Here is a 12,104-nt window from a genome sequence, read left to right as displayed (position 1 = left end):
GCATAAAGAAATGTCAAGCATACGAAAAAATATGTCAGTACCAGATGTAATGGTAAGAGGAACAAACCACATGGAAATTTCCTGTTAGTGACCTTCTGGAGGGTGCGGATGGAATTAATTTCAGATATAGGACTGATTTTACTTAAGTTTATACAAATGACTTCTACAAAAAGTTTTTACCTTCATTCCCTTCTCCAGGTGGCTGATAAAACGAAAGTCCCAAAGATATGATGGCTGCAATTTCCAAGATTATAAGAGTCACATCCTGCAACGCTTCCCAGACTAGCTGTAAGAATGTTTTTGGCTTCTTTGGAGGTATAAAATTTTTTCCAAAAATAAGCTTTCTTTTTTCTAGGTCTGCAGCAGTGCCAGCTAATCCTGTAAATAAAATAAAATAAATTAAATTAAAATTGCAGTGAAATAAAAAAATACCCATTTATATCTTCATTCCTATAAATTATTTCTCCAAGAACAACTGCAAACTGTACCATCTATGGCATATTAACAAACAGGTAGATATTCCACTTTAATTTTGCTTCTGCAAGATGATTTGTCCTTACGTTCTGAACAGAATCCTTGTAGCCTCTATTTAGTACTAATTCCTGCCAGTTTTATTCATAAAAAAGTCTTTGAATTATTAGGTTCATGTTAATAAGACCTATATACATAGACAGACACATACATGTAAGCAATGGCTTCTGAAAATAGATCATAAAGCAGAAATAAATTGTATTTGGGATGAAGTTGGAATAGCTATTGGCAGCTTTTGGTCATGTCAGTAGAAGCAGCATACATATCTTTGTTCTGACCTCAAAGTACAAATCAATAAAGCATGTCTTGTTCCACTTCAAAGCAGCCTCTCTTGCTGCCTGTGTACTGCCACACAATCGCCGGAATGAATTGCATCAAATCTTTGTTAAGTGAAAAAAGACAGCGGAAGTGACAGATTATGTATGCAAAAAAAGTAGAAAGAAAATGATATAGTTCCTTAAATCGATATAAAAATGCATGCATTTTGCATGATATTTCAACTTAAGAACATTTCAATTTAAGGATACGGTGTAAGAATGTGTAGTTGCGCTGAACAATCCACTTCGGTGCTTTTTCTCCTATTTTTGAATTATATTAATGTATGCATGTCTAGCACCTTTTCAGGAAAAAAGAAAAAAAGACAGACTTGCAAGTGTTAGCGTAGAATAACGGTGCCCAAATACCGCTCTCAGCTGCATAAAGAACTGCAATAAAGCAAATCATTACATATATCTGCCAAATAATATTTGGTATCAGTTGGAACTTTTACAAAACTGTAGGTTTTGAATGTGATCAGCAACGTCAAGTTATTCATGCTTATTCACTCTAACGTGACACAACAAAAATATTTAAATTCAGAGTTGGCCTCGGAGGGATACAAAGGTGCCTGCAAGAGAGCACGATGGATCCCACGCTGGAAGGATTCCTCTCCTCAGGCAGTCGAGGGTAAGGCCTTGCCTGCCCAAAGGCTATCAACACCTACGGGGTACTTCAGGAACGGAAAGCCCTTCAATATGTCAAGCAAAACAAACCCGGATCCTCGTGTGCTAACGGTACTCAGCCTTACGTCGCGTTCATTCGGGACTGGTGCAACTGTTCCCAGCAGCGTGCATGGGCCAGTACGTCCCCTCTTGGATGAAAGCACCAGGCCTAAGCGCCATTTCCCCAAGACAAAAGCGATGCCTTCCTGAACATACCAATCGTGCCACAGAGCAGGCAGAGATGTTGACTCACCTTTCACGTAAGGTTTATAATTACAGCTGTTGTGTAGCTTCTGGCTCTTGGTTAACTCATCAAACTTTCATTTCACCTTCAGCTTCTAAGAAACACTATCTTCCTCTCCCAGATAAAGGCATGCTGTAGTTGTTATTACCTCACTTCATTTAATTTTCAGTACCTAGCGCTTAGTGACGCTGTAACAGGTTCCAGCCATGATGAAGTGTGCCCGCGTTACTCCCCACGACTCAAACAGTAACACGCCAAGCCTCTCTGCTCCTCCGGGAGCTCCCAGGCAGCTTGCAACGCGGCGTAAACCCTTTCCCCCATGAAACACGAAGAGCAGGCTGTGAGCCGTTTGGGTAGTTGCCCTTTTGTGAAGCCACGCAGATCACAGAAGCTAGGACAACACACGTGAGAGATCAGCTCACCACTGATGGGATCTGACATAGGGACAGCCTTCAGCAGAGACCAGACACCCGCAGTTTGATGAGCTTTCAGAGGGCCGCAGAGCCCTTCACAGCGAGGAAGGAATGTCACTACAAATGACACCCACAATTTGCACTAGGCCCCCAGAACAAAACCTACTCCAGCGGTGACTTCATGCATAAAGGGGAAGGTACTTGCAGAGCAACACAAGGCAGACAAAACTCAAAAGCCCATTGGAAAGTGGAAGGAAGAGCTGTCTGCAAAATGCCTCTTTTCCAACGCAGACCATATGTGCACAGCGGTGGGCCCGCTCCAGCGGCTAGGCAGATGATGGGTACTCCACAGCGTGAAAGGGACGGCTGAGACAATACAGGAAAGAGCTGCAGTATTTTTCAACAATCCTAATTATATTTACCTAGACATGATGACTTAATGACTTCAAAATTACACTATATACTTTACTGTCAGGCAGCAATAAAAAGTATATGTATCCTGTCCTGTGTTACTGATCATAATGCACAGACAAATAAATACCCGTACAGACCGAGAAGCCTCCAAAGCAAGAGAGAGATAGTGGAACTCGGAGAGCTGCTTTTTCTCTGAGACAAAAATTGTTCCTTGAGACGCCACAGAAATTTAGACACCATAAGGTTGAGGACTAGACTGAGCTTAAAGTGTTTATGGTCACCATTATCTTCCAGACTACAGTCTAAGTAACCTACATTGGAATTTAGACATAAATTTTATTTCATTGTACTCTTTTGTTTTTCATAACAACTATTATCTTCCTTAAGACCCATAAATAGGCAAGGGTAAATCATGTCTGTGATTTTATTCTTTTCTATAAGTCTGTCTCGGTGAAATTACTCAAGTCAGTCTCATATATAAAAAAAAAGCATTTTCATCTTTAACTATGAAATTTATTTTCTTGTAAATAATAGAAATACTGGAAAATGAAATTCAACATTTGGTTCAAGCCATAAAGCTTCCCTTCTCCTGAGATCTGACCATCACTCAAAAAAAAACTATTCAGCAAAATTTTGTGGGTTTTTTTCTCCCACTGACTGCCAGAACGCAACAAACTCCTCTATTGAGAGAAAGGAAAGGAGTGAAGAACTCTACAGACCAATTGATGAAATCTGAAATCACATCCTAAGTCCTAAGTGTTACTCTAGAGACAAGTCAGAAAGGGACAATAAAATACATAAAGAAGCCCAGGTTACACAAAGGTACAGCCAAGGGAAATGTGATTGAGACTCTGAGACAATGTAAGGTGTTTATGTTACAAAAGCTTCCATAAATTCTCCACACTATTGCCAGCAGCAGCAATAAGGGGGGCGCTCCTTTTTCAAATAATCTGCGTTATTCAGAAACTTTATTTTAAATAGTGCTAAAGGTGTTTTGAGCCAGCCTAACTTAGTTGCTCGAAGAGGATTAGAGGTCACTCACGCTTTCTGTCGCGCTGGCAGATCTGCGGGATGCTGCTGCCCAGCTAGTGCACGCTGACAGGCGGTACAGATGGTAACAACGTCAGTTAGCACAGCGAGATCTGGAAGTGGACATCTGTCCTCACCAGTGCTTTTAACCAGGAGATGGCTTTCCTGCTGCTAGATTTTTTTTATGGGTTTTTTTCAGATATACACATACTGACTTCATTACTGTTCCTGAATATTTTTTTTTTTATTTCTCGCTTGTCCCTTGAGTCCTGTGACAATAATGAAAGAGCACTGCAAATGAAAGTAATTTGAAATATCATTTCTATATAAGATATAAAACACCTAAGGAAGTGAAAAAACACAGTGGGAGTTAAAAAAAGTGAATGGAAATACCAGTTCAGTATTGACTTCACATTTTATATGTTACTGGCAAAAGAAGCAGCCTTCCATTTTATATTCTGTATGACAGTAAGCCACAGGCTGGCTGGTTTTATGTTCACTTGCCCACACAAGCATGAATACTTCATTTTTTAAAGTGCTTTTCTATGTAGAAGCTGTGCAAGACTTCTTTGTTGACCCAAGTGTTTTAGAATGATTATGCAGATTTGGGTTAAATTTATATATACAGAAAGTATACCCAGGTTTAGGAAATATTGTGAAAACTTATTACTGATGCTTCCAGCACTTAAGGTTTCAGTTTCCAAAAATTCTCCCCAAAATTTGTTTGAAATTTGTGAGAGAATGAAAACAATTACATAGAAAACATTTTCTGCGATGTTGTGCAGTATATTAAATGTATTTCTGATTTCATCTGGCATGCCTTTATACAGAGATTGTTGCTTTTTTTGGAGGAAGAAGAAGATTAAAAAACTGGAGAAACGCCACTTAATGAATTTTCTCTGTTCCTTATCTACATCTGTCAGTTACTGCACACTGAATATAAAACCGTCATTTCAATTAATGCTTCCTGGAAAATTGTATTTCTCTGACAGTCATCTCCACTGCAACCAAATGGAGCATGACAAACAGCGAATGATTTTGATGCTGCAAAAATAGCAAAAGCACATCACTACTCAAGCAACAATTTAAAAACCCCATAAAACTTTTAAGAGAATGTTTCACATCTGGTTAAATTATGAGATGAAAAATGGGGAATTTCCATTTGCACTAATTGTGCAAATAAACCATTCATTACTTATAACTTTCTTCTGTACATTTTCTGATGCATCCAGAAAAGTAGATAAACATTTCAAATAGCAAAGCCTGTAAACAATGTAATTTAAAAATCACCGCATATGTAACTTCAAACGCAAAAAAAAAAAAAAGTTCAGCAAGGAAATTAAGGCTTCAGAGCGATGCTGAACTGCTGTTGAACTCAATATATAGAGATAAACCAACTATTTTGGTTAGTGAACTCCAACGGCAATCAGAGGTGACACGTATGAATTCTTCCTGTGAGAACACAGACCTGTATTTTATCTCCCGAGCTCCTGTCCCCCCAGTCTCAAGCTCTCTTCTCAAGTGACGAGCATTCCTAGCTTCACGTTACCTAGGTCTTCGCAGAAACTAAAAAGTAAAACACCACAAAGTATCACCTCAACAATGATTCCCTTTTCTTTGCCTTGTTTCACCAGTTCCATTTATTTCACACGTAACTATGAAACAATCCCTGCCATTACAACTGCCACATAACGCTTTAGTAGAACGTGCCCAGGCCCGCCAACTTCTATAGCTCTCGCATAGATTCTCAGACCTTCACAACGTGAATTAGAAATAGTAGTGCAGTTACTGCTGTTGCAACATAGAAGATTCAAACCCATGATCTCATTCAACATTTTTAATGGGACTTTGCTCTCTAGCTTTGGAAGCAAATTTCTGTGCGCTATTTTGCTTTTCTTCCTTGAAAAAGCTAGAAGTGAAAGCAGGCCTTTTTTCCTTCCACTTCAATCTGAGAAGCATTATACATCTAGCGACTGAGAGAGATGAAAAAGTCAAATTTTCCATTCAAATTAATAGCTAGCAACAAACAGATTTAGTTTCTGAGGAAACTATCTCTACCTGAGAAATTGGGGAAGGCAAGGAGACATGCACAGTAAATCGTGATTACTGATATGGTTTTGATCAAATGCTAAGGAAGGTCTATTTTGTCCCTTACGTCTAATGATGTCATCAGGCACACTACGATGTAATCCAACACGAGTCTTTGTTAGGTCATGAAGCCTTCACAACACTTGTTTAAAGGGTATCTAAGTAAAACAAACACCTGCTTCGGCACCAGGTATGCCACATAAATATACATCGCATTAAAGTACCTCTTAGCGACACAAGATGATTTTTTTTTTTTTTTTAAAAATTAAAACAGACATCAGACATGAAACACAAAGTGAAAACATTCACACCAGGAATGGATGCCTCCGTGACCTCCCAGTTTTATCATGTACATTACTTGAAAAATTTTTGGATGCAGTACGTTGAAATTCTGTTTAGGCCATATTCAAGTAACATCAGTTAAGAGAATCCAGTCTGTCAGCAGGAGAATATTTAATGAGAGCATTTACTAGTTTCAGTGAGCTGAATTTGAATTTCACTAGTGAATGAACCTCGATGAATAATAATTTCCTTCTAATCTCGGAATAACAAAGTTATCTGTAAAGTGTAATGAATCTCATTACCTGTTTTCATTAATATCACTTGCTTACATTTGTTTACATAAATTTTAGGAAATTTGTCCACAAATTAAAAGCCTTTGGAATCGCAAATCATCGAGCACGTGTTCTGTAAGCTTTATGCTGCTGGTGCGACTGTTTCCATGAGTCCATTCGGCGGTGCTGCCAACAGATCCTTATTACAGGATTTAGAACCTCCTTGAGTCAAACGCTTCACAGTTCGATCTAAATACCAAAGAGGGGCACAGAAGTGGCAGAACCAGGAAACAAATTACCCCCCCCTCCATTTCCTCATTTATCATCCTCCCTCTTCACGTGCGGCAGCAGCAGCTGCCCAGGTCACCGCGTCCTGCGCTCCTGAGTTCTGGCACCCCCAGCACAGGGACCCCCCCTTCAGCATCGGAAAAGCAGCAAGCCGACCGCAAAAACCCTTACGAAAACCTGCCCTGGTCTAGGCTGCAATCAAAACAATTACTCTTAAGTCACACAAAGTACATAACTACAACTCTAAATACATGACTTTTTTAAAAATAAAGTAATTGAAGAGCTTAACATTCTTTCTTATGGAGTGGTGCATCCAATGTAAGTGTTAGGAACAGACACATACCAACCTGCATTGCCACAGCGAGTTCCTATCTCTCATTCTCCTTCTAGCTATAGAAACGCATCAGCAACTTTATCTCAATTTTATGAGGCAGGAAAAGGCTGAAGTTCCTGCCCCAGACAGTTTGGTGGCAGTTCAGGAAAGTAAATTCACATCTCCTGGGATTCCTGATCTACACTCAGCTCCAAGATACCATGCAGGATTTATTACTGCCAAGAAGCACTGAATGCTTCACGGCATGTTTCATTCATTTCCCCATCTTGCCATTTTGGTTTTATTTCTTCCATCTTCTTCTAATTTCTTTTTAAAGTAAAATTGCTCTGAAAAGAAGCTATTAACAAGGAAACAAATAATTTACATAAGATGACTAATAACAGCAAAACCAGAAATGGTTCCCGATAGTGACTGCAACGTAGCCCAAAAAAAAGCCACTCAGCTGACAGACATGCTACAATTCCTAACAATCTAATGACTGGACTTCGTGCCGTGCATAACCATGAGCCAATATCAAGGCACCAGACGAAACATCAAATATTAAAAACAAGACATGCATCACACCAGATGACTAATATTCTTGCCTAAACAGACAACAAAAAACTTTCTGCAAAGGCTGGTAACAAAGCATTCAACGAGAGCTGAAGGTCCAGTATGAAGAAAGAGGATTTAGGATTCACTTTTTACAAAAGTACTGCTGTCAGTGGGAGTACGGCTGTCGAGAGGGAAGATAATCATCCCACTAGAAATCATTTCTTCAGCTCTTACTCCACTCACTAATCTGTACACCCTTTACATATATCTTGTGCGCCACAAGTTTCTGGAGATGTTTTTCTTTTGTTCTGTATTAATGTAGTATCAAGTACAACACAGTCGTACAGATTCAGAGCGGAAATAATCATAAATACTAATAATCTATATGTATATCCACCACCCAGCTCCCACCCATTACCAACCAGACAATAAAGAGGTCATTAAAAACCCCTTGTCACGTGACAGATAAACAACAGTGTGGTAACAGTGCGGCCCCTCACCTAGCACGGAGCGACCGTTAACCTGAAGGTTATGGCAGGCCTCCACTGCACCCGCGCCAGCCGAGCCCAAGCCAGCATCACGTAGCCCCAGCAGCTTACTGGTATTGGGGCTTTTTGGAAGAGACAGAGAGGGAATGGGGGAACATAATGGTTTCTTTCCCGCACCCCCCCTTTCTAGGTAGTTAAAGTCTTGAGAGAGTTCTGTCAAACATCTTTTTTGGTTATTTAAACAGAGCTGGGATCTCAGTCCCACAGAAGGTGACACTGTGCTTTAGAGCAGGCTGTGCAACGCCCTCTGCACTGGCTTATGTGTTACCCCCAAAGCTCTGACTTCCTCCTGACACACAGACGTATAAGATGGGACCATTTCAATGACGTAGACAGAAAGTGTGAGGGAAATAGTATCAAAAACACACTGTTACAATGCTGAGTTATAATATGATTGTTCCAGATAATTTGAAAGCTTTTTCTTGCCCTTAATATTTAAATCAAATCAAGCTTCCCTGATCACAGCTTAAGACGCGCTCGCTGGCGATCCTGTAGGAGCAGGCTTGAAAAGCACTAACACATGAATCGGGTAACGGCAGACAAAAGCAACTATGACAGTTTAACGGAGGAGATCCAAGGTCTTAGCCAAGAAAAAGAACAAGGAATAAATGAGCACATCATAAAGTCAAAGTGGAAAGCCTTCCTTAATTAACACACCTTCATAACCACTTACCATCACTCTCACCGGACCCTACATTCACCACTTCGTATCACTAATGGCAACCACAGGGCATGGGGAGGGACAAAAGACCCTGCAATCAGTCTGCGATTCTCTGTTCCCAAACCACAGTCTGAGTGGCGCTGCTGACAAGCAAACCACTCTGGGTGCTACAGAGGCAGCTTCTGCCCGTCTGTGTGGATACAGCACAGCCTGGGGAAACGCAAGTCCCCCAACAGAAACGCTACCACCCGTCACGGTCCGTAGGGCGGCTCTGATTATATGACTCAAGTAAGCGCCTGCATGAAGGCATCTCCTGCTGGTTGGGAGCTGCGTGTGTGCAGGCGCTCCTCCAAGCGCTGGAGTAAGTGCAGGCAAACAGGTAACCACCACTGGCCCACCAGCAGGACCACAGTTAGCCGTGGGCAAGCAGTAGAGCAGGGACTAACATGGGGTCTCTGTGTGGGATCCTCTCCTAGCAGGAGAGAGAGAAAAAAAGGATGGAGCCACATGTCCACCTGTCCATGTGCACAGGCCTACGCTTACTGTCAATGCAGGGGAGGGAGGGTGGTGGCACTGAGCCTGGGGACTCCTGCTGCTGACTAACACCACAACAAAGAAATCCACAATTACAAAAATAGCTGCTAGACTGCCTACTGATCGTAATGATAAAAAGCCTTCAACTTCGATTTTTTCCCATTTCTTATCACAGTACAACTTCATGTCACTTGAAGTTTTTGCAAGTAAAACATTATGTTCAAAGGACATACATGTCAACAAAACGTCCCAGAAACTGCGGCCACCTGACTGAAATTCAATCCAGCTCAACATGTACTCAGGAGAGCCTCAGCTGGCTTCTCCACGCTATAATGTACTTTCAGGCTGAGGTGGCCTAGACTCGCTAAAGACTTCTCATGATTTTCTGTTTGGTTCCACAGAGCACGTCAAGTCGGGATGACAGTCAAGGTAATCTGAGAAAGCAAATGCCAGGGGAATAAAGCAAGTGGGAAAGCATGGCCTGAGAGGGGAAGACATTATGCAGCTGAAGACACATTAAACAGACTTCTAAGTCAGTACAGTCTGACACTCTTACACAGTAGCCTCTCTCTTTATATGAAGAATCTTTACTAGTATTATTTGTCACTGCAATCACCATAGGTTCTTTAATGTCAGAGTTCCAAGGGTCTATAGCTCATATTTATTTGACGAAGCCTATTGGGAAGGTTAAAAGTAACATCGCATAACAATGCATGCTCTCATAACAACAACAGCATGGAAAAGAGGATTCTTCCTAGATGAGGCCAGGAATTTGTAGGTTAAGGCAGATAATTCCTCATATAGATGTTTTAATCTTTTACATTAAACTAAATAACAGAATAAGAAATCTTATATTGTAAAGAAACACACATTTTTGTGATGTCCATTCAGTCAAAATGAAAATACTAAAATCCACTTTGCAGAGTCTGCTTCCATCTCATGATTCTTTCCCACCCTCACTTAAGAAAAAACAACAAATAAACCAGATAGCAATGAGCTGCATGTTTCTGAGGTGTTACCTCCAAGTGCTGCTACTTGGCAACTCTTCGTACTTTCACTGCTATCTTTGTCAGTGTCATCTGCTCTTCCTGTGAGTAATGTCAGCTTGTCAGCTACGCCGCAACTGTACTCACTTCGAGCTATGCCTTTGCAAGATGCAGAGCACTTGCTGTTGCATATCTTGTGCTGCTGCGTATTCAGGAGAGTGTTCAAGGTATTTTAAAAAAAGTGAGAACACTGAGGAAAACAAAGTGCTGGCATCATTATGCCATCTGCAAGCAACATTAAATGCCACTGTCACTCCTGCAAGTGACAATGACGTCACTTAAATCCACAATGCTCAGCTTGTGAGGAGACAAGTAAGATAAGATGCTTTTTGAGCATCCAACGGATTACATCTCACTGCTGTGCTGCTGTTACCCGTCTAACACTTGCTCTCATCGTTACCCATTTGCTCCATCCTCTTCATGACCAAGCGGGACCCATCCTTTAGATCGTCATCTGCCTTTCCTGTAGGCTTAAGTACCACACAGACTTGGAGGAACAATACGAGTGAAAGAAGCTGTAAAATTTCACCCAAAGGTGCCAACATGAATACTATTACAGTGAATATAGAATCCCAGACTGGTTTGGGTTGGAAGGGACCTCACAGCCCATCCAGTTCCACCCCCCTGCCATGGGCAGGGACACCCTCCACCAGCCCAGGTTGCCCAAAGCCCCATCCAGCCTGGCCTTGAACACTGCCAGGGAGCCAGGGGCAGCCACAGCTGCTCTGGGCAACGTGGGCCAGGGCCTCACCAGTTCCCTCACAGGGAAGAATTTCTTCCTCAGATCTCATCTCCATCTCCCCTCCTGCAGCTTCAGGCCATTCCCCCTTGTCCTATGACTCCATGCATGCAATATCTCATAACTGAACACAGATACATAGTCAAAGTTTAAAGTCACTGGGCACTGATCATTTAGCAAGTCAAACAAGCTCCCTATTGCCTCATTTTCTAGATAAGTGGAGAAAAGATGGCAAAGCCAGTCTCAAGACTTTCCAATCTTCTGGTAATTAGTTAATTCAGTCCACAAAAGGTGCCTAGGTGTAGAAGAGCAGCAGAGTAGAGCAGGGACTCACCATCAGTAGCGGTGTTTTAGTTGGGATCACGGCACTACTAGAACTATTGGAAGATGTAATGTTATTCCTCCAAAGAGTTCTCAGCCTTATATAAAGATAATAAAATAGGATAATTCCAAGAGATGTCTTTTTTTATATTGCGAAAAATGCCAATGTTTTCTTGAATCCTGTTTCTTTTTGAATTATTAGAAAATATAAACTGTGAGCAAAGTAATCCCATGATGTACTGTGGGATACAGCATTATTTTATTCTTAAACCCACATGCAGCAGAACTCCATTAGGAACACAACACCCACAGACGCCTCCTAATTTAGCACGCTAAAAAGCCCAAAAGAATAGACTCTCGCTTACATGAAGCATATATTGTCAATCACCTTGATTAGCCCTCAACATAACTAACCTAATCTGAATGCAATAATCACTGCTAAAGTTCTCCGGATTCTTCTCCAGTGCAAATCAAATACTACATTAAATTATAAAGTAAGTACCTCAAGGAAGGTGTTCCTAGTCGCCAGCTGTAGCAAAAGTGTAAGTCAGAAGCAGCCCAGGACACCACATATTTTTATGCACACCAAACTGGTCCCACTTATAAATCCAATCTTAATAGAAATATTCTAGAACATGTAAGACTTAACCAAGGTTTGCTCATAACTTTTCTCCACAAATGAATAGTGTATCTCACTAGTCTGGTTTTCACTCTTTATTGAACACACAACTTCCATTGTATATTCTGTAGAAAACTGAGACTCTGACCTGCATCTCATCTTGCATTTTATCACTGGGGTGACATCGAAACCCTTTCACTTGGGTAGGGGCATCCAAATAACTAGAG

The 12,104-nt window shown here is 41.1% G+C and overlaps 1 protein-coding gene across 26 annotated transcripts in view; it reads right to left on the bottom strand.

Annotated features, from left to right (window-relative positions):
* Positions 1–12,104, bottom strand: part of ATP2B2 (ATPase plasma membrane Ca2+ transporting 2) — a 427,949-nt gene that overhangs the window by 130,228 nt on the left and 285,617 nt on the right. For all 26 annotated transcript variants that reach the window (XM_054838316.1, XM_054838328.1, XM_054838305.1 and 23 more), the window contains one exon: positions 181–378. In XM_054838316.1, the coding sequence (XP_054694291.1) occupies positions 181–378 (198 nt within the window). The remainder of the gene's footprint in view (positions 1–180; positions 379–12,104) is intronic.

Source organism: Grus americana, chromosome 11 (assembly GCF_028858705.1).
Source record: "Grus americana isolate bGruAme1 chromosome 11, bGruAme1.mat, whole genome shotgun sequence".
Lineage (NCBI taxonomy): Eukaryota > Metazoa > Chordata > Aves > Gruiformes > Gruidae > Grus > Grus americana.
This window is presented reverse-complemented; position numbering and strand designations above follow the sequence as displayed.